This window comes from Haliotis cracherodii, unplaced genomic scaffold, assembly GCF_022045235.1.
Source record: "Haliotis cracherodii isolate W230 unplaced genomic scaffold, xgHalCrac1.p SCAF_5, whole genome shotgun sequence".
Taxonomy (NCBI): Eukaryota; Metazoa; Mollusca; class Gastropoda; order Lepetellida; family Haliotidae; genus Haliotis; species Haliotis cracherodii.
In genome coordinates, this window is record NW_027266308.1 from 28,588,871 (window position 1) to 28,616,793 (window position 27,923).

Genomic DNA, 27,923 nt, shown 5'->3' on the forward strand with positions numbered 1-27,923 from the left:
ACATGTCGGTGATGTGTTCTCGGTAACGTGTTCCAGCATGTCACAGTACTGCGGGAATCACATGTCGGTGACGTGTTCTCGGTAACATGTGTTCCATCATGTCACAGTACTGCAAGATTCACATGTCGGTGACGTGTTCTCGGTAACATGTGGTCCACCATGTCACAGTACTGCAAGATTCACATGTCGGTGACGTGTTCTCGGTAACATGTGTTCCATCATGTCACAGTACTGCAAGATTCACATGTCGGTGACGTGTTCTCGGTAACATGTGTTCCATCATGTCACAGTACTGCAAGATTCACATGTCGGTGACGTGTTCTCGGTAACATGTGATTCACTATTTCACAATACTGCAAGATTCACATGTCGGTGACGTGTTCTCGGTAACATGTGATTCACTATTTCACAATACTGCAAGATTCACATGTCGGTGACGTGTTCTCGGTAACATGTGATTCACTATGTCACAGTACTGCAAGATTCACATGTCGGTGACGTGTTATCGGTAACACGTGAATCACCATGTCACAGTAGTGCAAGATTCACATATCAGTGATGTGTTCTCGGTAACATGTGTTTCACCATGTCACAGTACTACAAGATTCACATACCAGGGACATGTTCTCCATAACACGTGACTCACCACGTCACAGTACTGCAAGATTGGATTCACATGTCGGTGACGTGCTCTCGGTAACACGTGATTCACAATATCACAGTACTGCAAGATTCACATATCAGTGACATGTTCTCCGTAACACGTGATTCACCATGTCACAGTACTGCAAGATTCACATATCAGTGACATGTTCTCCGTAACACGTGATTCACCATGTCACAGTACCGCAACCCATTCCAGCCGGAAAAGGCGACTATGCTTATCGTAAGAGGCGACAAACGGGATTGGGTGGTCAGACTCGCTGACTTGGTTGATGTATATGTGTTGAATCACATGTCACGGAGAACATGTTGATGTATGTTGATTTCAGTCACTGGATTGTCTTGTTCAGACTCGATTATTTACAGACCGCCATCATATAGCAGAAAATACTGCTGAGTGTGTCGTTAAACAACAAACAAACAAAACAAGCAAATCACATATCAGTGACGGGCTCATGAACTATATTCTTTTCAAAACACTTGATGTACATTTCTTATTCCTATACATAACAGGTAATTCCGCTATACAACACTTCAAAGGATGGCGGTCATGGTAACCTTAGGCACACAGAACCAGAGCCAGAGACAGCTGCAGAAGTCCATGTCTTCACCATGCCCTTGGTACAAGAACAAGGTAATGAGAACATATCGATAAACGGTCTTTGTTTCTCGTCTTTCTCTTTGTTTCTTGGCCCATGCCATATACCTCGACTCAATCCCTTATGGTAGGCACGTGGGGGCCAGTTGTCTAAGGCACCGCTATGCAAGGTTATAACACATCAGCGTGCCAGAGTGATTGTAATCGTGGGTTCGAATCCCAGAGTCGCCATAAGTCATATATTATATTGTCTAGGTATGTCAGCACAATACCCGAGCTCGAAGGTTTCACCAAAGTGGTACATCACTTCGGGCTTCCCTCCCACATCAAGCAGAGACACTGTAATATAATCAAAATGTTTAAAGCTGCGTTTAACTTAATTCACTCACTCAAGTCCTTTTCCAATCGTGATAAACTCGGGTCAGTCCGGGAAGTCGTAAGGAGAAAGCACGGAAATATGCCGGTAACGAATAGAATGCATTTGTGGCCAACTCCGAGACAAGCCGGGTGAAGACCCTTCTGGTAGGTTACGGAAAGATGCGAGTGGTGGCGAATTGGCATAGAATGGTCATTTCCTGAGTTTTTCTTTACAAAAGGGCAGGTAACTCACAACCCTCATCCCTCGCTGCAGGTTTTTCTAACAAGTGAACGTGATTTGCATTCCCTGTATCGAAAATAATAATAAATGAACAGATCAGATTCCATCTAAACTATATAATTAAACAAGCAATATGCGACTTTTACTGCCGGCTGCTTTCAACTTTGAACTGGTAAATAGTTAGGAGCACAACCAAGTTTAAATCCTAGCAATGCGTATTTTCGTCCACGTGAAAAGATGCAAAGGTGATATTGCCAACCAGACGAGTGTAAACAGAGAAAAAGAATCCTTTGAAATCTTCTGAATTATATCCATTATTTTTACTGAAACATCGATGTAGCGAAACTTTCACCTCAGATGAGGTCCAGTTTTCTCACAGATCTAATGAAGGTTTATTTACGCTTTTGTTTCTCTTCAATATCACCGATTCCTGTCCGCTTTTGGAAGCGAGTATTGATTCGGAGCGGGAGGAGTGTTCATTGTGACCTTCCCTCTTTGTTTTTAGTTGCACCGAGTCCTGATGGAAGAAAAGAAGGTAAATCTATGGTTATCATTCATTAATGATCTCATATCACTTTGGCTTTACTAGAGAATTTTTCCCCAGCGTGTTTCCGAATCGTAAATGTCATATACTATGAATAATACTTGTATCATACATATTATGCAGTATGATATTTACGATACAGAAACACATGAGTTTAATACCCTCTGTATCATATAGGTTCATTCTTCGTCGATAACGCTATCCATTATTGTGAATGTGATATTACCGCTAGTGGTATCTTCCATTTCTATATAAGTAGGAGGGACAGGGGCAGTTCGTTGTGGTGCAGCAATTCGTTGCGTCCCTTTGGCACACCCGAAACCTATGATTGTTGGTTCGAGTCCCGGTTCGCCCCGAAAAACCTCTAGGTTTGTCAGCACCATACCCGTGCTTGTGGGTATCACTGAAGTGGTAAACGTCTTAGACCTACATCACCTAGGACTTTCCTCCCACATAAATCTGACGTGATATAACTGGAATACTGTTCGAAGCGGCGCTAACCGAACTCACTACACTATAAAAAAATAGGAACGTAAACGTTACATGAAATTAGTGTGATTTCTTCAATTCTTCATGTTGTTAAGAACGTATACAGTATATATATATATATATATATATATATATATATATATATATATATATATATATATATATATATATATATATATGAAACGGTCTAATTTTGTTAAGCAGAGGTTCGCCTTTATACGAATGTTATTGTACGTCTGGTGCATAATCTTTGTAGACTCCCGAAGCGGAAACAAAGCTGTGATGACGGCAGTGTCAGTGACGCTGTTGGTGGTGGCGGCGGTCGTCGTGGTGCTAGCTGTAGCTGGCAGGATTGTTTACAAGAAGAGGAGGAAGAAACTGTCCTACCTGCAACAGCGACTTGGACCTGATAGCGACGCCTACAGCTACTACTACGACCTCGGTGGACGGACACGGTATAGACTATGAAAGGGATTGTGTGCTTGGTGAACCGTAACATGAACAGAATAGGTGCATAGCATGTGTCGGTGGATCGGATGGTTACAATATGTGACTTCTCTGTCTGTGTTGACCGCTGTTTTTGCTTGTCATAGACTGGCATCACTGGTACAGATTCAGTTATTAACAATATAGGTCACCAGCCATCTGCGACGTTACCGTGAATAGCTCCAAGATTGCGGCGTTAGGCAATAATCACTCACTCACTATATAAAACCGCCTCCGTGATCTAGTGGTAGAGCGTCCGCCCGGAGAGCAGATGGTCGGGGGTTCGATCCCGGCCACGTCATACCAAAAGACATTAAAATATTGTACTTGTTGTTACCCTGTCGGCATTAAGGGGCTAAACAAGGACTGGCCGGCTCTGAGTCAATATACTCTGTCTGAGCGGGGTATTAATGTTATCTGAGGCATGGTATCTCAGTGTGCTAGCACATAAATCGGCACCAGCCCGGACTAGTACAAGCCACCACACACCCACACACACAAACACCCAGGTTTATCTGCTACCTCCAATTAGATTTAACATACAGCCTATGAAATATTTTATTACACCATACATTTCTTTCTCGAAATTTTGTTTTCTCACGCTGATGTCATGTGGAATAGAGTCAGCTGGACTTGTTTTTTATTATCTAGATCGATTTGCTGTGATAGGAGTTTCTTGGTCTTATGTAGATATACCTATTCACGGCGTAATTCACATTCAAGAAACAAATGTTTGTCTTACGAGGGACTTACGTGAGAATCGGGGGCTTACAATGTGTTGCCAGGATGATTGTGTGTCACCACACCCCATCTTTCCCACGCATGGAAGTTAACTGACAAAAAAAAATCCAGTTTCCACCCTTGTCGTACTAGGCTGGAATTATGGAGTTATACGAGTATCGTTACTGGACTGACAAGTCTATGCAAAGTCCAATCAAAATCACGTAACGAAATCGACATCCGGTTCGTCAACTGCCGCGCTGATTTCGGTCGATTTAAGGATTTGTAAAGCATGTGTACCACCAACTCAGCGTCAAGAGATATTTTCCAAATTCTTTCATGTTTCTTATCAAGTAATCCACGTGATTAGATGCTGTTCGCGAAGTAAGACCCGTTTTATTACAATAAAGGTCTTTATTATCCTGATCGTCTTGACTAGGCGCCCCCATTTTGTTTGCAAATAACATGAGCGGTGGAATTTGATTGGTCAATAGCAGGGTCATAAAAGGGACATAACCCGTAATAGCAACTGGTGGCTCTATGGTCGAGCCCAGAAATTCCAGCCTAGTTCGGCAAGCTGGAAACTGGACTTTTTCATCAGTCAGGTGTCATAATACCACAGCAATAGCCCTACACTTACTCTACGGTTTCAGGGCCGACATCACATCCCTTCAGAGCCCCCCTGTGGTAGCCGACCGATGGGAGCTGCCCCACAGCTGTCTCAAGCTAGGACGGGTGCTGGGGAGTGGGGCATTTGGCCTGGTGCTGGAGGGCAAAGTAACCTACGCTATGCTGCATCACCGGGGGGCACAGGTACCTCGGACGGAGGGTCGGGATAAGATGCATGCTACGGTGGCTGTCAAGATGTTACAAGGTGGGTAGGTGATTATATTCTGCATAACACGAGTCAGTATCATTATATTTTGATCGGTGGCGTGGAGGATGCGAGTTGGTATTGCATTAGTACGACATACCAAAAAGAGTTCGAACCCCATCGTTGGGAGAATTTGTGAAACGCATTCTTAGTGAAGTCAACTGTAATATGTTTGCAAAACTGTTCTGCACAGTCTGAAATCTGAAACATTAATTGTGTAGCGAATGCCAAATAGAACAATTTTGCCCAATTTTGTGAACGTTTATCACAATACAATACACTCCTTGGTTCATTTGACCCGTGAAGATCCGGGGAAGAATAGGTCTTCAGCAACCCATGCTTGCTGTAAAAAGCGAATATGCTTGTCGAGGCGACTAAATGGATCGAGTGGTCAGGCTCGCTGACTTAGTTGATGCATGTCATCGATCCCAATTGCGTGGATCGGTGCTCATGATATCAATCACTGGATTGTCTGGTCCAGACTCGATTATTTACAGACCGCCGTCATATAGCTGGAATATTGCTGCGGCGGCGTTAAACAACAAAGAAACAAACTGGGTTCATTGGCAGCGCGCTCGCGCTTTTATCTGAAGGAACAACTTTGGGTCCTCTTCAGATCTATTCTTTGACTGAATAGTGCAATCCACGTGTAGAGTTTCGTTCCTTAGTCATGCTTGGTCGTGGGTTCGATTAAAATTATGACTCTTGTTTTGAAAACACCATTCAATGAGGACTTCTCCAAAGGGGTACGTCTGTGACCTTCGTCACTTGGGACTTTCTTGGGTATATTGATCCCAATTCAATCTCACACATGAAGGACAATAGAGTCTTAGCTTGAATAAGTGATGTATTACTTGAAATCAAGAAATGTGATAAATAAACCGCCGGACAATATAAAGTATACACCCATGTTTAATGGTTGCAATGAAAAAAAGGTTATTCGATGGCGGTGTATGTGATACGGGTATCATAACTGTGTGGTAGGCCGAAGTGATAATGATAATTTTTTGATAATGTTTGTAATGTTTTGATCGCATCCAATTTTCAAGTGTATACTTCGTCTGACCGGCAGCGTAATATATACAAAGCGATTCCCATTGTTCTGTACAAGATTTTCTGTTGCTGAATCAACGATGACAGCCCGCGTGGGAGTTTTTTTTAACTGTTTGTCATATCCCCACATGGTAACAATACTGAAGTGTTGTTTTGTGTTTCTGTCAAAATAATTTTCTGTCATCAGGAGGTGGGTAATGAGAATAAAGCAGTTTTTTTTAACATTGTTAATTTTCGACCCGTTACGGACCAACCCCGTAGAACGTAAATTACTACAAGATACATCTCCATGTATTTAATTGAAAGTACTCCGTGTCCATGATCCGTTAAATCGGTAATGTGTCAATCTGCATGGTTTGTTTTTAAAAAGCAGTGCTGTTCAGTGGTTTTACTGTATTACATCGCATTGGTGAATCAGTCCCTTCATTGTCGTCTGCTTCTCTACTGTGTTTGTGTCTGACTTCAGAGGGCGTGGACGGCCGTTACTACCGCGACTTCATCAAGGAAATTAACTTGATGAAGAGGATCGGCAACCACACCAACGTCGTCAGCATGCTTGGCTGCTGCACTCTCCGTCAGCCCATCTGTCTCGTGGTAGAGCATATGGCGAATGGCGACCTCCTTCACTACCTGAAGAAGATCCGATACAGTCTTCGCGTGGTACGATTTTTTGTTTTGTTGTTTAACGCCACGCTCCAGCTATATGATGACGGTCTGTACATAATCAAGTCTGGACCAGACAACCCAGTGATTGATATTGTGAGCAACGATCGACCCGGCGGGGTACGATAACACGCAATCAGCCAAGTCACAGAGCCTGATCACCCGATCCATATGGTCGCCTCATACGCCGACATAGGTTGCTTGGACCTATATTCTTACCAGGAATCCCCACGGGTTCGTGGTAGGATGTTCAACAAACTTATCATCCCCCCTTGACGGGATTCCTGGGCAGAATGCCCCATAGTACTGCATGCTTTCTGAATAAGAGCCGACTTAATGGTTGCAAACTGGAAGCTGGCTGATTGTGTGCCCTCGTACGCCGGCGGTGTGGGTCGTTGCTCATGATATCAACCACTGGTCAGTCTGACCCAGACTGTCCCGTCATAGCTTGCATACGACGTAAAACAACATCGGCTCACACCCTCGTCGTCGGACATATTCCTTTCTTCTATGACCACTTTGTGTCATTTTTTATTTAAGGACTTTGGTGTCATTTATATAATTATAACTAAAAGTACTTCTCTTTCATTATCAAACATAGCTGACTAACGGGTGGTTAGTTTGTTGCGTCCTTATCTATTGCTTTATGGTACATTTTCTGCATTATGATATCATATGTATGTAGGGTATTGGTTAGGGGTTTGGACACCATGGAATTATCTTCTCTGTCTGAAAGTGTTGACACGTTCTCATTGAAGTTACTGTGAAGAAATATTGACATGTAGATGAATACACAAACACATTGTCGTTCCAAACCTTAAATTTCAGTCTTCTGTTGAATCAGTCTGAATGACACATGGTGCCATATTCTTTGCCATTGGGAAACCATATAAGAAATGATATCAAAGGGACACAACTCTGGTCAGCATATATGCCCATGTGGCGGTGATTTTACAGCCGCGTTTTTTCACACATCGTAATGTTCCACTCTTTTGAAAATTAGATTTGGTAACAACAGATTTTTGTTATATGAAAAGTCATGAATGTAAAAAATGTGTCTGTTTGTGTTCAGCACGAGGATGAGACCGGCCACTATGAGAATCGAGAAGTGGAACATATCACCCCATTGGACCTGCTTTCATTCGCCAGACAGATTGCACGAGGAATGGTGGGTAGATAGAATGTCATTAAACAAAATAGTTCTTTGGGGGTTTATTCTGTTAAACCAAGTACAGCAATGGAGATCAATATGGTTCAGTTGTACCATATAGATATTTGAACTTGTTCCTTAACAGTTATCAGCATTGCTAGGGCTACCTGGTAATGACTCAAGCTCCATTACAGGGCATGCCACCTTTGTTACCCTCCTAATATAGAACTCAAGGAGTGAGATGTCACTGTGGGGAGCTTCATCACCACGAATAGTCCTCTTTATAAAGACAGGAGCGTCTTGTACTTGGTTGTCTTTGTCTAATGTAGACATAGTTTGTGGTTCCTCATATCCTGTCACTCATCGTGGCCCAGTGGTTAGTGTGTTTGCTTGTCAGACAATGGACCAGGGTTTGATTCTTGCAGAGTGTCATATCACAGGTGTCTGAAAATAATCAAGTACTGTCCACACAAACCAGTGATCGATATTATGAGCAACATCCTGTGTCACCTGGGTAATATGACATCCTACCAAGTCACCAAGCCTGACCACCGAACTCCATTTTAGTTAGTCACCTCTTACTTAAAAGCACAAGTTACATGGGGTAGCCTAGTGGTTAAAGTGTTTGCTCATCACATGAAAGTCCCGGGTTTGATTCCCCACATGGGTTCATTGTGTGAAACCCATTTCTGGTGTCCCCAACCATGATATTGCTGGAATATTGTTGCGTAAAACTATACTCAATCACTCACTCACTCACTCACAAGAGGCTCTGTTACATGAAATAGTTTCCTTATTTGTTCTATAGCTTGACATCTCAACATTAATCAATTGTAACAACTCAAAAATATCTTTTTAAATCATTATTACTGTTTATAAAGATAAACATATACATATGAAGATTTTTATTCCACATTCCAAGTACTTATATCCAACAATTGCATGTTGACATGAATCGACATGACGACTAGTCTGCTAGTAATCCTAGACTAGTGAACATTTGCACGGAATGGTACTTTTCTCCAAGTAGTGCATCTAGTCTAACATCAATTGTGGGCTAGTTACATGAAACTCATGGTGTTTACTTGGGCTGGGATGAGTCCACATTTAATACCAGGGTTCCCAACCTCATACTACCTGACCCTACCTTGGTACCTGCTGTAGGTCTAATCTAAAGGGTTGGGTTCAAGGTTGGGAACTGTTTTACTGGAGTCTTGGCAAAAACTATTTACATACACCCATAAAAGGAACTGATCATGCATCATGTTAATGTCATTAAACAATATATTTCATAACTAAGCATGGATCCGGGGATTCCTGTGGGTACCCTGGTCCTACTCAAGACCCACCCAACTAGAGTACCCAGTTACCCATCCCAGGCTTGTGTCTACAATGTTTGAGTGAGTGAGTGAGTGAGTGAGTATGGTTTTACGCCGCTTTTAGTAATATTCCAGCAATATCATGGCGGGGGACACCAGAAATGGGCTTCACACATTGTACCCATGTTGGGAATCGAACCCGGGTCTTCAGCGTGACGAGCGAACGCTTTAACCCCTAGGCTACCCGCCGCCCCTCCAATGTTTGAAGATACAACAATAAGATACCTTTCTTTTTATCTTTTAGGAGTTCTTGTCGGGTAAATCATTTGTTCACCGAGACCTGGCTGCACGGAACATATTAGTTGATGACAACAAGGTGTTGAAGATTGGAGACTTCGGCCTAACACGCTTCATCTACGACGACAAAATCTACGTCAACCGTCATGGAGGGAAACTCCCAGTCAAGTGGATGTCAGTGGAGGCCATCTTTGATCTGACCTTCTCAACAGCCAGTGATGTGTAGGTATATGTAGAAGTCCTATCTTACAACCATGACAAATTTATTCAACTGTCTGTAGTAAGAGCAGAGCCATGATCAGGATCCATGCTCACACTATTGTCCACTTGTTTGCCTGGTCCATCTTGATTACTGTTCAGTGAGTGAGTGAGTTGGGTTTAACACCGCTTTTAACAGTATTCCAGTTATTTCACGGCGTGTCAGCCTGAAGTGATGCAGGTCTCAGATGTTTACCACTTCGGTGAAACCCACGAGCACAGGTATGGTGCTGACAAACCTAGAAACATAATCAGGGCGAACCGGGATTCGAACCAACAATCATAGGTTTCTGGCGTGCCTAAGGGACGCAACTCTGCACAGCGAATCGCAGCGACTTAGACAACTGGGCCACCCGTGCCCCCGATTACTGTTTAGACTACCATGGCAAAAAGTTATTAAGAATTTACTTCAAAATTGTTTCATTTATGGAGGTATGACTATAAAGTGGTGTTCAAACTGTGTAAAATTTCCTTAGCTACAATAATAACTTCTCAGACTGCATATTTAATTATCAACACACAAAAATCTATAGTTAACATTGTGAGACCAGTGTCATCAGTGCAATAATACCACCCAAACCTACCTAATCTGTTATCCGATTTTCAGGAAACAGTAGTTTGTTTATCGTGGGCTAACCTTTTTGTTTTGGGTTTTTGAAACATAAATGCAAATATCATTGCTTGGTAGCCAACCAAATGCCGCCGAATCACTTACAATTTATTTATTCCATATGTAACCATTCACTCAATTACTTTTTATTAGTTTATTAGTATATATTTATTCCAGAAATTTCAAAATTGATTTCAGTTACAAATGACTTCCATCATATAGCAGGAATATTGTGAGTGTGGGGTTGAGCAACAGAGAAACTAACAAAGTTTTTGTCCAGTATACATGCTTGTTTGTTGACACTAGATGTTTGGGCTTCCAACTCACAGTTGGCACTACTGATGGAAGAACTATTTCCACCTCTTTTTAAATGTTCGCCCTTAAAGGGGGACAATGTGCCTATGTCCGGGCTAAGTGGATGCATTGCACTGAGTGATATGGATGCAATGGAGACAGTCTCTGCATCATTAGGGTAATCATTAACCTAGATTGATCTACATCCTAGAATTTGAGTTAACAGAAAAAAATTGGGTTTTAGCTAACTTAAACAAAATCTGCTTTGTCTGGCAAGTGGATTGTGCCATGTCTGCCTTTGGCACCTGAAGCAAGAGATTTGATGTTTTTGTTTATTGTTATTTTATCATGACTATTATGTATTAATTAAGGTCAAAGTGTAATAAGAAGAAACAAATGGTTTGATGTCTTAAATAAACTTTATATCTATCTTACTATGTTTTAAATGATGTTTGTGATAAGGAACTATTTTGTTAAAAAGTACTCTCTTCCGTTTTCTAACAACTCCCCTGATACTGTAGTGCTTTCATTGACATTAACAGTATATAGAGGTGAAAACTCCTGAAACACAGTTAGGAGATATATGGCAGATGTTTTGTTTGGAAACACCATTAGGAGATACGTAGGAAAATGTTTTGTTTGGAAACACCATTAGGAGATAAATAGCAGGTGTTTTGTTTAGAAACACCATTTGGAGATCTATACAATGTAGTTAAAAGTTATGTTTGGAAACACAATTAGGAGATATATAGTAGGTATTTTGATTTGAAACACTATTAGGAGATATATAGAAATATGTTTTGTTTGGAAACACAATTAGGAGATGTATAGCAGGTGTTTTGTTTGGAAACACCATTAGAAGATATATATCAAGATGTTTTGTTTGGAAAACCATTAGGAGATATATAGCAGATGTTTTGTTTGGAAACACCATTAGGAGATGTATAGCAGGTGTTTTGTTTGGAAACACCATTAGAAGATATATATCAAGATGTTTTGTTTGGAAAACCATTAGGAGATATATAGCAGATGTTTTGTTTGGAAAACCATTAGAAGATATATAGCATATGTTTTGTTTGGAAAACCATTAGGAGATATATAGAAAGATGTTTTGTTTGGAAAACCATTAGGAGATATATAGAAAGATGTTTTGTTTGGAAACACAATTAGAAGATTTATAGCAGATGTTTGTTTGAATAGGGTAGTTGAGTGTTTGATTTCGGGGAAATATGTTTAGAATCCATAGCATAAGCTGAAAATTTCAAATGTAAAAATTTTCAAATTCTCTGTAAAAGGTGACAATTTGAAGGTAACATGTTATGCATCAGCAAGTATGGACATAATCTGTGAAAACTAGTGCCACTTTCTGACATGCATTTGCATAAAATTAGTGAAAGAATATCAATTCTTGATAAATATCCAGTACTCAAGTACCTGTATATTGTGGGAAGTCCAGAAAATACTATAAATCATGAAATGAATATGAAAAATTGCCCGCTTTAGAAAAAAGAAGCATTTTTATCTGGACATCTTGAGTTTATTGTCATGTTAGGTTCTCTGCATGTGGGCGGAAATAATGACACATAACAAAACTCACACTAAACAATGTGATTAACACTAAATGTTCTTTGTAAAATGTGGTATGTTTGTTGACATTAGTTGATCAAGCAGTAGGTACAGTCACCAATATGCATGATGGCATCCTTGTTCTTGGTAACCCTGTAACATAATCTTATGAAAATCTGTACAATCTTCATCGGTGACCCATTTGAATCAGCATTATTTGAAATTTCGCTCTTTGATGTAATGGTTGATCACATGTCAAGCAATGGAAGGTTGTGAGGATAGCAAATGATACTACTAGTGTTCAAACTACTTTCACCCCATTATATCATGTAATTCTATGGAATATCCGATTTTATAGTTCAAGGGCAAGGCTACACACATTCATTTTCTGACACTATTTAGGCCAGGGAACGACACTCGCATTAGATAAGTGACACATAATTTACGTTTACAGTTTTACCTGATTTAAGATTTAAGCGAACTACAATTTTCAATCAGTTTGTATAATGTTTCTTTGTCTGCGTGGAAACATATAGTCAACTGGACTGAAAGCAAATGTCTAAACGAAGATTAAGAAAAAACAATTTTATGAGGCGGGTTGAAGTCGTGCATAGTTCAGCATAAATGACAAGAGCTGCCCTTCAAACTGGTAGTTGATTTTGGACAGCTCCTCTGCATAACATGAAACTTTTGAATGATTTAAGACACAACATATTATGCATGACAGTTGTGTGCTTGGGTGTCTCGCTTTCTGATGTTTTCAGATATGTTGATTTTGAGACATCTTGCCGTACTCTAGGTTAATTTTTAACAAACATGATTGAAGAATAGAGGACCCCTCATGATTTAACTGCCCTCTTAGGCTTTTTAGTTCAAATAGTAGTCAATATTTTAAAATGATATTGACACTGATAAAAAATTGTAGCAATTTACTATCATAATTAAGCAGACAAAAACATAAACAATGAATGGAATGTTTAGACTCTTAAATTTACTATCATGCTTGAATAGGCAAAACATAAACAATGAATGGAATGTTTAGACTCTTAAATTTACTATCATGCTTGAATAGGCAAAACATAAACAATAAATAGAATGTTTAGACTCTTAAATTTACTATCATGCTTGAATAGGCAAAACATAAACAATAAATAGAATGTTTAGACTCTTAAATTTACTATCATGCTTGAATAGGCAAAACATAAACAATAAATAGAATGTTTAGACTCTTAAATTTACTATCATGCTTGAGTAAACAAAATATAAACAATAAATAGAATGTTCATACTACTAAATTTACTTTTATGCTTGAATAGACAAAACATAAACAGTAAATAGAATGTATAGACTACTAAATTTACTATCATGCTTGAGTAAACAAAATATAAACAATAAATAGAATGTATAGACTACTAAATTTACTATCATGCTTGAGTAGACAAAATATAAACAATAAATAGAATGTATAGACTACTAAATTTCTCTACTTTTTCAGCCTAATATATATTACTTGAAATTTTATATCATATTTAAGTAGACAAAAATATCAAACAGCAAAAATGTTATATATACTACTCAAAAGAAGTTAAAGAACACTTGATTATTTAATATGACTATAGTTAATCACAAATGGCCATTCCAGATGAACTATAGTCATATGACAAAACTCAGTTGTTCTTATACTTCTTTTGAGTAGTATATATTTTATCATATAAAGATTCCAATTTCCATGTCATTGAAGCACGCTATTTTGAAGTCCTATAAAGTTTCTACAATGATTAACTCAGTCCATACAATATATACTTCAAGAATATGAAAATAGAAAATCCATAAATTCCTTACATAGAATCAATGTATTGTTTTTTTCACATTATCTAGGTTTGATCTTCAGAAAAACAGACCTTGTTTAAATCCACGTCAAAGATAACCTTCTCTCTACGTGGTTGTCTCCCTTCCTCCACATGCCCCCAGATCTTATCCTCCAAAGCAATGTGGCTCTACTAAATTGTTCTCCCCCCATCATCTTATCTTAGAGAATTCAGTCAGACATGAATTTCATTAACCTGGATATAAATGCAGACTATTTTGCAGCCAACATTTATTTTCGCATGGCATGACATTCCTAAACAATTTACAATGTAGCATGGTGCGGTAATCAATGTGAATGGGCATCTCGTTTGTTGAAGAGGGACTTGGAAGCCGTTATATGCTCCATGATGTCTAGGACGGAGACAGACCTCTCATCCATGGTAGCCACAATGTCTGAGCTAGCTAGCCAGGCCTTCATTACTCTGTCCCAACCCTCTCTCCCACTTTATACATTTACTATACCCTAGGAGATAGTACATGTCTTTCTCAGCTTGGACTACTCGGGATACCAGATCATGGTATGGTAGATTTTCTCATTGTGCTGTGTCCGATTTGTACTTACTATTGTGAAATTAGTAGTGTTTGTTTGGTGGTATTTTTCTCCTAAAACATTTGTTATTTCCCTTCTCCTCAAATGCCAGTTTTCTCCTCTCCTGACCTGGCTGTCTAGAGTTGCTCTCACAGAGAATGCACCAGTTTGCCATCCTGCTGGATCACCCTGTTTCATTCTGTGAACAGAAACTGTGGCATGGATTCTTAAAATCAAAGAAATAGAACTTAGTTCAAAATGGTTTTGGAAACAAAAAACAAATACAGTTTACTAAATCTTCTTAAACTAGAATATTCTGAGTCCTTTTGGGGGAATTTTGTCTTCTGTATTTGTTTTAGGTTTAAGTATTAATGAGGTGATATATTTATTTTCTGATGATGATAAATGTTCCACTTGCTTAACTGTTCTGAGAACAGTTTGTGAAAGTAAAGATTTTGATGGGGCAGAAGCATCCTTATAGATGAGCTTCATCTAAAAATATTCAATTAGCAATGTTATCTAATGAGAGATCATATAAAGTGTAGTATGATATACAAGACATGGCTGACACGCTTTCCCATCTAATATCCCAAGGATAAATAGGAAGTTGGTGATTATCTTAATTATTTTCTATTTTGATTTTTCATTTGAATTTTTTTATTGATGTTGTCCCAGGTCGAAGCACTAAGCTTGCAACTAAAATAATTCTTGTTAAAAAATCCTTGATCTTTGGACTGTAGACTCTTATGTTAACAAGTGATTTCCTTGTTAAAAAATGCTATATAAGTAGAACTGTCTTTCCATGCTAGCTAATCTTGATGTGTCGCATCCAACATTCATTATGCATTTCTAATTCTAACATTTAATTGAGTCGTACTGATTATATCATTATGTTATTGAGCAAAATATTCTGTTGAAAAATTGTAGTAATGTTTTTCTATGTTAAATATTCATTTATTCAAGTATTTACCATTGGAAGACCTTACAGTATAAATGTCATTAACATGTTCATCATATATTATGTTCATGTATTTTCTGCTTATTATTGCTTTATAATCAAAAGAACATAAACCACTTCGTCCAGCACTGAATGAAATGGATAATTTGTGTCAAGGAAATCCAATTTTAGAATTTGCACATCTCTAAAGAATTTAAATATTGTTAAGTGCGTTGTGTTAGCATGTTTAGTCAGCTATTTCATTCAAAATATGTTTGTGAAAGGGGTAAACAGAGCTATGGTAGATATACATTGCAAAATAGCTTCGTTCTTTCACTTGCCTGTTTTGAGTGAAAAACAACTGGCTGTAATTTATTTGAAAACTTTGTAAAGATTCTTTATGAAATAGCTTCACCTCAATGGCCATATTCTACATCGTGATTGCCTCTCTATGTTGTTTGGATGGTTGACTGGTCTTAACAGCACATGAAATATCTTCATATTTTGTTCCATTTTTTATTTCCAATGACAGCTTTTTATGGACAATTTATCATTTTCTGAATAACTTTGACATTTGCTATTCTACATTTTACTATGCATGCACTTTGTCATTACTTTCACGTAAGTATATGGGTGTCTAGTTGACAAGCTATGTATGTAAGAATGTCCATACATAAGTGCGAAACACCTGGTGTTGGCACTGATAGTCACTGGTCCATTTATGTAATTTTCACCACGATTTTGCCTTTTTTGCCCTTTGGAATATGTTTGGGTTGATGCCGGAGACTATTTGTTCTCTGTCGTTGACTTTCTATATTCATATCTCTTTAGCTCTCCTATTTTGCAGCACCAGGTGTCGTTCACAATTATCATATTGATTCATGTGTATGAACTTTATGTGTCTTTGCGTGTTGACCTTATATTGAATTGGACTGAGATACAAATCTTGATATATTGCATTGGTATTTTAATAACTTCATCTCATTTAGTTGTAATTTATTTGATAAAACTATATTTTATGATTTTGTTGACTACATTAATACCACACAGCCTTGGTACTTTGTTGACTCCTGTTTGTGAGAGCGCTCATACATTTTCATGTGTCAAATATACGAGTGTGAAGACCGCCAAGGCATTTATGTTAAGATATATAATCACAACACGTTTCGCATTGGTTGTGCTGGTAAGGTTGTCGGTTTTAAATGGGTGAAAGATTTTCTTAGCCATTGACTACTATTTTCGATAATGATGTTAAAAAAGTTAAAAGGGAACAATGTTATACAAACCTATTTTTGATGAGTGCTCCTAACATTTGAAATAAAACAAAGTAGTTTGAAACAGAATAATCATTTTAAAAGTAGAGAATATATCTTAATTGATCATTACACCAGCCGAGTTTTGTGGAAGAGCCAAATGCCCTCATTATGCGCACTCAACAACCGCTCACCGGACTTCAGTGATGTAATGCACAAATATGGTAGTTACAAAACTACACTAAAATCGAACATTTTCACCAAAAAAATCACAGGATGTAAATATTGACTGAACATTTAAATGTTGGACAAGAGTTTGTGTTTGTTACATGATTAAAAAAGGGACTGTTAGAATTTTTTAACAAGAATTATTTTAGTTGCAAGCTTAGTGCTTCGACCTGGGACAACATCAATGAAAGCATTACTAAATTACAGTAATTGCTTCAAAAGTAGAAAATTAATATAATGGATTATTTCAAACTGAATAACCTCTTTAAAATTTGCTTTCATTACATACCAAAGCAGTATATTGCTGTCTGATATTAAGGAAAGTGCACATTTAGGGTCCATGTTTTAATTAATGATGAATTCATTTTTGTCTCTCATGCCTCACGTTAACTTGAAATCATTTTGTTTCTATATTGCTTTATCATTATTGACTGCAGTTTATCAATAACGACTACTCAGCTCTCTCCTCAAAAGATTCATCCACTAATTTTAACAATTTTTCAGTTTAATTCATCATATCTGTCTTTGAAATGTATCACTTTGAAAACTATCTCTGGCACTTACGTGCCATGTTGGAAGCAGATAGGGACAAACCGCTATCGGATGCGACTCTCCAGCCTCCGTTTTTCAGTCCATTACAATTAGATGAAATTGCTTCCTGTTTAGTCACATGACAAGCAAACGTGACAGAGGCAGATTGGAAAACTGATAGGATGCAATTTAAATCTTAAAAAATCCTTTATTGATTTCTTTTTGATATATCTTTGTAATTTCCATAACAATGGCAGCCCCCTTATCAGGCCTGACTGGCATTTCAAAGAAAATTTATATAATTATCTCAATAATGTTATATTTATATGCTTATCTTTGAAAATGATTTTCTATCATATTGTCTAGTTATCTCTCCAGATTTCCGGCCTAATAAAAACATGATAGACATATTCTTGGCATATCTCTCAATGTATTTTCTTGAATTGATATGAGAATGCTCTTTGGAAGGACTAAGTATTAATTTCTTTTCCCATGCAGTGAAGTTTAATACATATTCCGATAAAATTCATTCCTTTGTCTGAATAAGAAAATCGTGAAATAGAAATATCAATTTGTGGTTAATTTTACAGTGAGTCATAATTAAGATTATTTGGATTATTTTGCAGTAAAGGCATTGTTTAAAATAGAAATGGCTAGGTGGTCTATGACTGTTTACAAGATTCAGAATGATTGCTTCATCTTGCTGACATGTTACATCTTCTTTGGTCAGTGATATAAACATTGCACATCTTGTTACGGTACTAGCTACATTTACAGACATAGTAGTGCTTATTATCTTGTTCTGTTCCAGGGGTTACGGTATCAATATGTTTCGAAAATGTTACCTCGATGTTGTCTGTATTTTACACATTTTGCACATGAATTAATGTATGATATCATGATGTTTATGGGTAGAATAGGTCTTCAGCAACCCATGCTTGCCGTAAAAGGCGACTATGCTTATCGTAAAAGGCGACTAACGGGATCGGGTGGTCAGGCTCGCTGACTTGATTGTTACATGTCATCGATCCCAATTGCGCGGATCGATGCTCATGATGTCAATCACTGGATTGTCTGGTCCAGACTCGATTAGTTACAGACCGCCGTCATATAGCTGGAATATTGCTGAGTGCGGCGTTAAACAACAAACAAACAAACAAACAAACAAACAAAACTTCTAACAAGATTTGGTAAATTTAATCTTAATAATTATATGACTATCACTAACATGTATATATATTCATGCTGAAATATATGCAAGGATGGCCTAACCTTTTGCAAACACCTGGTGTCATCACTGATTTTAAGTGATAAACGTCATCACTATTTTGCCTTTTATACCCTATGGAGTCTGTTTTGGGTAGAAAAATGAGACTGATTATTCACTGTTGTTTAGTTTTATAACAATTACATTGTTTTTGTCCCGAAGATAACAAATAATATGAGATTATAAATTGGCATCATTTGATAATTTGTTTATTTAGAAGTTGGTGCCATTGAATATGGAAGCATGTGTCTGAATATTTACGGTGGTTTTCTTTCAGGTAATTATTATTTTAGATTTACACTTCAGCAAATATTATAGTTAGGTTAGTTCTCTGTATGCAGCTTTCTCCTCTGATGCATTACTCTTTGTCACCATATTACTAACTGTAAATTCATCAGGTTCTGTATGTCCCATTTGAGTGAGTGAGTGAGTGAGTGAGTGAGTGAGTGATTATGGTTTTACGCCGCTTTTAGCAATATTCCAGCAATATCACGGCATGGGGGGGATTGAACCCGGGTCTTCGGTGTGACGAGCGAACGCTTTATCCTCTAGACTAGCCCACGTCCCATGTCCCATTTGAATAAAAGAAATATAAAACTTTTTATCATTCGAAGAAATCTCTGCTAAAATCTCAGTCCTTTGTATGATTCTGATTATATCATGAGTAGGGGTTTATGAAATTATACCAGCATCTCAAATCTAAATACAGGTCTACCGACACATTTAATTACATAGAACCATAGACCGATAACTTTATGAAAATGTAATTGGTCAACTGGTGACACTTACATATTAATGTTTATCATTGATATGTTCTAACAGAAAAACGAATTTGAAGAAATTCTTAAGAAAATGAATGAGATCTTGATAAATATGTGTTAATTGAACAATACATAAAAATGACATGTCTGTATATTTCGTAATTGTAAAAGGATGAAATATATATATTGTTAATAGTTTGATACTGCTACTACTAGTATCAACAATCAAGAAAATTAAAATTACATGTTCTACTTTTATGATATTATTCAGATTTCACATGGAGTGATACTTCTCGTATTTTAAGTTTCTGGAATTGTGTTTCTAAACGTTTTGCAAATATAATTGATTGATATGCAGTTACCTCCGAGAACTGTGTGGATTGTCTCCTTCAGTGTGTGCCTCTAAAGGCTAGGCTGATGTATCTACAACATGTCATTTCTTCAGTAGACGCTACAATTAATGTCTCTTGTGACAGTCCCAAACGAAACTTTAAATCAGTACTACTAACAATACTAATAATACTAATAATACTAATGATACTAATGATACTAATAATACTGATACCGAGCTACAGATAAGCAGTGTATTTGCGTAAAATACTTTAAATTAACATGCGTACAGAAACGCATGCATTAAATGAAAAACTCAAATATATAAAATAAGCATGCAAAACATGCGTAAATACCCAATGAAGCTTTTTCAGCATGCGTACAAAGGAGTTAATTTCCGAAACACAATTACGAGCTCATTTACTTTCCAAGTCAAACCTACATTTTTAGAAAAGTTATATACATCTAAAACATTATTTCATTTTTTTAAATCTTAAAATGTTCACTAATTTTGCGAAAAAAACAATAGAGTGATGAATAGATGAGTGAAAAAATACTGGTTATCCAATGAAAAATGGTAATAACCCAATTAAAATAGAAACCCTTGACTAAAAACTCAATTGCTCAAATCGTTATCTGGAGCTCTGCTAATAATACTAATAATAAAAATAATACTAATAATACTAATAATACTAATAATACTAATAATAATACCAATAATACTAATTCCTGTAACTGGAAAGCATCACAGTGGAAAAATGTATACTATATTAATATATTTTTTCATTGTAGTAAACAATATATATTTGAATTTGTAACGGAATTATGTTTTATCTCAGCAAAATAAGTAATCATAATTATTAATGGAAATATGTACAAACACCTCTATTACGTTATAAAGGTCCTCTATTATGTTATATAGGTATTTATCCTCTGTTCTGTTATAAACATATCTATCTTCTATTATGTTACATACATATTTATTCTTTAATATGTTCAAAGTATATGTATCCTTCATTATGTTATAAACACCTCTATTACATATACTTGGACAACTTATAATTGACCTGAAATTATGTAATGCTGTCTCTCTCTGTCTAATCACAGCTAGTTATGTATGTTCATCACACAGCTAAATAGAACCAAACAGTATTTTACCCCCAGAAAATAATTGAAGATTAATTTTAACAAGTAATGCACTGTGTTAAATGAATAAGTATAAAATAGTTTCATACAAAACAGAATAAACCTAAATTTGTGAGTGTACCATTTCAAAACTCCAGTTAGATCAACATGTTATTTCTGTGTCAAGGGCTTTTATATAAAGACCATGTTGTTTGGAAATACTAATCTGAAAGATGAAATTAATCTTAAAATTATTGAATCTGTAGATAAATATATTACCCTCACAAAAAGATTTTACTCGGCTAACGTAAAAGTATAATGTATTCTGTTACAAATTTCTGTTACATGTAAATGACCTTATTTTCTGGATTGTTGTGCTGTTTTTATTTATTGTTGTTATTTTGTTCAGAGAGATATTTGTATAGGCTTCTACTCCTGTAAGGCTGTTGACCAGTCCCATTTCCTTTTTAAATAAATATTGTTTTGACCAAAACTCCAGTTTTAGAAAAATACCCACTCCAACCATTGGTGGCATATGTTTTGTGACTAACTGTATTTATCATTCATTTATTAAATGAGAAATGTTAGTTAAATTAATGATTACTGACTCTGATGCTGAAAGCGATATTTAAATAATGAGGGTAATCATCATTTTTCATGTTGGAAACACATGATATCTGGCAATTAATTTCACTAAAACTAGGACATTCATGTTCAAGCCGTGCACGCATCAGATTCAGCCATTTTGAAATCTGATTAGACCTGGCAATATGTAGCCCCTTTCAACAATTATTAAAATTGAGATGAAACAATTTAAAATATTATGTGAAATTGATCAACTATGCTTATTTGTTTGTACAATTTATTTAATTTTGCACATATTGAATTATATTTTAAGTTGTGTGTAACCAAAAATGTTAAAAAACAATTAATATCTTCAACTTATACATATCTACATTGGCTCACGATGACGTAGCCTTTATCTTGTCTCTGTTTAAACTATTTGCTCAGCTGATTAGGCATGTCCACAGCATGGGTAGGCATATTCTCCTCGGGGTTTCGAGCATTTATTTACCTGATCACGTTAAAGAGGATGTTTACTTAATCGCATAGATTGGTCATGTGATGAAGCCTGTTGACGCGATACAAACAGAGAGTCTTTGGTTTCAGCTGTAATAACTTGTGGAATTCTGAACCAACATTGCTACTTTGTGTTTTGTGTGAGGAATACCTAATGAAGTCATTCAAAGACAACAGTTTGTTAAACTTTCAAGATTACACGGAGAAAGCCTTTCTGTGATTTTCAGTGTATAGATAATAAATTGATTATTATTAACACATGTTTAACCCATGTTGTCCGTAGGGCATTTTGTCAACAGGCCAATTTGTTTACTAGCATAATTCATTTTTTAGAAGTGGAAAAAATATTTTGCAGACATAATTCATTCGGACAACGGAAGGTAAAGGAAGTAATTGTTGAACAAATATTGTTTTTCTGCAATATTTCGTGTCAAGTTAGCAGCTGTCATGTTTATTGATTCTCTGTTGTATTTCTTTTCATCCTCCAAATGCAGCATCCCACATGCACTAGTGATGTGAATCACGATCTTGACCAGGATATATGCTGCGTAGTACAAGATGCATATTCTGGTTACAACAGGAATCTCTTCTGGTAATATTATTGTAAATAATATTCTGGTAAATAATACTGTACAACCTAACATACGCTATATACACGAGGGCAACCAATACATAGACTTACTGTAAGGATATATATCTGTGTTGAAAACGATGTTTTATGAATGATTAAAAACCCAGATTGGTCAACAGGCATAATGTTTGGTTTAAAACCTCTCTAGTACACTATCGACAATTCTACAGTGTACATCTGTTAAATAGTAATGTTTAGCTCAGCTTAGGTCGTAAAACATAATGTTTACAAAATGTGATCATTTTTGTAAAAATATGTTTCAGTTATAAATTACTAAAGCATTTTGTTTGGGTAAAATAATCATGGACAGATTCAATTATATTTAAATTTAATGCATCTGTCAAATGTATATTCGTGTGTATCATGTAACAAAATGAAAGTGTGTTTTTAATGTCACTTTTAGAAAACATTTGTACTGAAGAGGTGAAGATATTGTAAATAAGACAACAAAATTCTTTATCTAATCATAAGAAATCAATGCTAAAAGCCGAGTAAGGCCTTAACTTTGACTATGTATCATTTTAAGGTTTGAGCAAAAGTATGATGAAAATATAGATATCCACTATATCATTAGCTTGTGCACAAATGTGCAAAATTCATATATAGTGGCTGTAATAAGCTTGTGCACTAGTGTTCAGAAAATATAGTTTGATATAAGTAATTTTCATATTATTGTATTCATATTTTATGTTTAGAATGATTAATCTAATTGTCACAAAGGTCTTTAAATTTTCTTCAAGACGTAGATTTGACTCAAAGTTCTAATTCAATTTGTTTTATCATAGTCTGTTATTTGATTACAAAATGATCAGAATATGTGATTTTTGTACTTTTTTAAGCAAAATAAAGTGATTATTTCATTTTGTTCGTAAACATGTATTTCATGATAATAATTTTATCAATTATATGAAGGGTATTAATTAGCTACACTTTTTCTGAGGACTTACAGATGTAGACTAGACTAGACTTGAGATTTAGGATATTGTTTCTAAACATTTTGTACAACTGTTTCTGAGGATTAATAGTTTTCATCTTTCTAGATGCACTGATTGACCTGTGTAAATGAACACAATTTCAACAGATGGGAAAAGCTATTTTCAGACTTTATCCAAGATTATTTCCTCTGTTTGGCGCAGTAGCTTTCCGTGGCTTTAATGCTTCGTCTGTAATAGATTTTGGTCATGTTTATTTAAGCCCAGTTGCTATAATTCAATAAACATATCCAAAGTAAACAACCCGTCAGGAAGAAGGATTGATCACCTGAAATCATCCTTGTTTAGATTTTTACAGAAAAGTCCAAATAGCTAACTCTATAACCAATGCTGATTCTGATTTGTGTGTGTTTGTAAGTCCTGTTATCCTATCATGATGAGCAATGAAATTAACCTTCCCTTGGACAGATATTTATCACCTTATGTAAACATGTCTCTACGAAAAACATTTGAGATAAACTCCTCTTCAGCCCCACTTCGGTATGCACAGAGGCCTGAGTTTTTGACATCTCTCATATAAAGTATAAATGATCCTTTCACTGATGTTTGTTTATTCTAAGAAATCGTATTATTACTTTGCTTAAAAGAAATATTCTAGATAAGGTCCTGTCCATTGACATAATGGTTGTAAACTGAAACTTATTTGTATTACTTATTTGTATGAGTTTGGCCAGGATATAATTCAAGTGGCTTACTCATTTTGACTGAAGCAGTATTATAAATCTGGCTCTGATACTGTAGATCAGTCAAAGAAATTTCAAAGTATATTTATGATTATTACAAAGAGTTTGTAGAGGTGCTTGATTTCGTTTAAGGAATATTTCGCTTTTTGCGTGTTCTGGAAGAAATGATTATTGTTGAAATGATGCAGAAATACTTAATTTTTTACACTATCCATCCACATATATAAGAAACGTACAACTTCATGGATAACAAGTTCTGTTTTATTACGTTAGCGACATTTCGATGTAGATTTTTCTTCCGTTCTGAATTGACACATGTATGTGAATGAATTATTACTAAGCTAATAGTTTCACAGTGTAAGTCGTTTTGTTGTATTTTGGGTTCCATATTCAATTTTCTCTTTTTAAGTTTGTCTTTTGGCAACTCTTGCCTTTCTGTATCAAAAATCTTTATAACTTTTTGCACACACATCACGTGCAGAAGTTGTGCCTTTTGGTATTTAGATTGTTTCCCAATTCTTTACTTTTGCTATGGAAACAAGATCAAATAAACTGATATTCAAGATTCACTTCCTTTACTGAGAGTACTCTGGACTCTTTGATATATCTACATGAACTTTATACATAACCATGTGCTAAAGTGATGTCTTCTGCTGTTTTAGAAATTCAAGGTCACATGTTCAAAAACACTCCTACTGATAGTATTTTTCAAATGCTTGTAAATAATAGAAATTTGTAGTGCCAGATCATATCAAGAAGTGATTTTTCTTGTGTCTTTGATGTTTGAATATATGTTTGATGTTTGATGTCTGAAAAAAATTCAAAGTAATGATGTAAGAGCAAAATAAATTCTTTTCTCAGAAATTTGAAAAAAACCCACAACAGTTTAGTTGTCTTTGCTGGAAAGTTCTGGCTAACTATTTCGAAAATTGTTTTTGCTCTATGTTATTATCCAAATATGTTCAAAGTGTTGAACTTTGCCATTGGCACGGCAGTGCTTGTTTGTAATTCATTCTTGAAGAAAGATGTCTCCTTACAATTTCTGTGTAATTTGCTTATCACATTAACAAAAGTCAGAGCAATTTGGAGAATATTTAAAAGATTGAATAAAAATATTTGAGCAAGTCCGCCTTATCCCTGAGCTACTAACCAAAGAGGACTGGCATTTTTTTATTGTTTATTGTTTGCTTTGTTTTTCCTGCCAATTAAAGCTAATATTGTAAAGAATTCATAAAGACGCCTAGGTTCATTCATCAGTGTGTTTGAACAAATCTATTCAACAGAGTGAGGCGCCTACAGAGATGCTATGCATTTCTGAACAAAGCTCTAAATGCATTCATTCATATCTCTTAAGAAATTATGTTTGTGAAGTGTTAAAAGGGACATGTTTCTCTTTCAACAAGTCAAGGAAAGCGTGCTGTCAAGTGATCTCCTTTTGTAATATTTGCAGTTTGTATTTTACAAGTTGTCCCTTGTTCGTCGCCTGTCTATGGGATGGAGGTTTAGCGTCTACAACTTGCATACGAGCAATTCCTGCCATTAAGCCATCAGTGGCTTTAACTTAACACTTTATCTTTGAATGAAGGACATTCTCTGTTAATCTCAAGAAAAAGCTTTCATCTTTTAAGTGGATTTGGACATTAAGTTTATTTTTTGATTAAGAATTAGAGGCTGAAGGGGATTGTTCAGACAATTGATAAAAGGAGCACAGACAGACTCATCATTTATCTAAGTTAAAGAATCTATTGAAAAACAATTTCTTTTAAAACATGTTTGAAAGGTTTGTAGTTGTTCCCAAGGACAAGGCCTTAAATAACATAACCATTATATATAATCATCACTACATTAATTGTTTGATCAAAGAACTTGGTACAAGTGACATGTCATCGCGACTGATTTACTACAACCGTTGTCTGAATGAACATTTAATTCCTAACTCTAATTACCCTGGAGCCATGACATCTATATGCCTTGAAACACTTAATTGACGTTATTTATAAGATGCTAATCCTAATTATAAATTCCGATTGTATTGTACATCGACTGTCTACCATCCTGATCGAGATGTGTAGTATGTCACTGATGAATTACTGTTGTTTATATTTATGACTTACTAAATGTCAGGTGACCTTGGCTATATAAGCCTTGGTCCAGAAGGAGAAGGAGAAAGAGTGAAAAGAAAGGGTTAAAAAGAAAAGCCTAGCTAGGGTTAGGCTGGGTGCTCCAGGGCACCTAGACAACAACCACTACCACTATGTGCTGACCTGGGACATAGTGTGTTTTGTATGTATATATCTACCTGTGTAAAGTAAACTTGTATATACCGTAAGCCATCGTCTCCAAGTTGTCACTTCCTACTGAGAACTATACACCGACCCCTTGCATATACGAGTATGCAAATTATTTATTAGCAATGTCATGTGTGTCTGCAACGCACATGCACCAGCGCGTTGTAAGACATATCAAATAATGTCACATTAAGACAGTATGTTAACTGAGGAAGAAATCTGCCAAAACCATGCATCAGTACAAGAAATGTTTGACTTGACTCGAAAACCTGTAGACATGTCCATTCCTCTTTTGTACCGGATTCCAAAGCTCCATAATAAAGCTAACAAATGGAGATATATTGCTGAGTCCAGCAAATCTACCACCAAATCCCTGTCGCAAAGACAAACCATAATCCTAAATACAATCAAGGAAGGACTTTCTTTATATTCACAGAAGGTATTTGAGACCAGCGGAATTAATGCCATATGGATTCTCAAAAATTCAAAGGGTTTGCTTGACATTTTGCAATCTCAGAAAAGAACTTTGTACACCACTATCCCACATGGCAAACTTAAGGAAAAGCTTCATTACCTTCATTCATGGGACTTTTGTTACAAAATGTGGTGACCACAGTTACGTATCTATATTCAGAGGTACACGACAGTTTGTCAAAAATGAAAGCAAATGCCATCTGAAGTTTACTGAGAAAACAATATGTGAAATGCTGGACTTCCTCATTGATAACATTGATGTAAAATTTTGGGTAAAACATTTAGGCAAGAAGTTGGCATCTCCATGGGCACCAATTGTACTCCCCTTCTTGCATATTTGTTTGTTTATGCATATGAACTTCTGCTCGGATTTGCAAAGTCAAAACAAAATAATTTTGTCAAGAAGTTTAACTTAAGCTTCAGATATATAGATGATCTGATATCAGTTAATAATCATCAAATAGCCAATTTCCTACCACTGATTTACCCACCAGAACTAGAAAAAAAAGAGATCTATCTATTTAGATCTATGCATAAAGATTCAGAGTGACAAAACACTCTCCACAAGACTGTATAACAAGAGGGATGACGTCAACTTGCAAATAGTCAACATTCCCTTCATGTTGAGCAATATTCCAGCAGCTCTACAAAACACTCTCCACAAGACTGTATGACAAGAGGGATGGCTTCAACTTTCAAATAGTCAACTTTCCTTTCATGTTGAGCAATATTCCAGCAGCTCTACAAAACACTCTCCACAAGA

The 27,923-nt window shown here is 36.2% G+C and overlaps 1 protein-coding gene across 1 annotated transcript in view; it reads left to right on the plus strand.

Moving 5' to 3' along the window:
- The window catches only part of LOC139443494 (uncharacterized), a 111,440-nt gene that overhangs the window by 24,461 nt on the left and 59,056 nt on the right, over nt 1–27,923 (plus strand). The window contains exons 16-22 of the mRNA XM_071224481.1: nt 1,177–1,297; nt 2,365–2,394; nt 3,149–3,347; nt 4,752–4,972; nt 6,492–6,685; nt 7,761–7,856; nt 9,462–9,676. Coding sequence (XP_071080582.1) covers nt 1,177–1,297; nt 2,365–2,394; nt 3,149–3,347; nt 4,752–4,972; nt 6,492–6,685; nt 7,761–7,856; nt 9,462–9,676 — 1,076 coding nt within the window. The remainder of the gene's footprint in view (nt 1–1,176; nt 1,298–2,364; nt 2,395–3,148; nt 3,348–4,751; nt 4,973–6,491; nt 6,686–7,760; nt 7,857–9,461; nt 9,677–27,923) is intronic.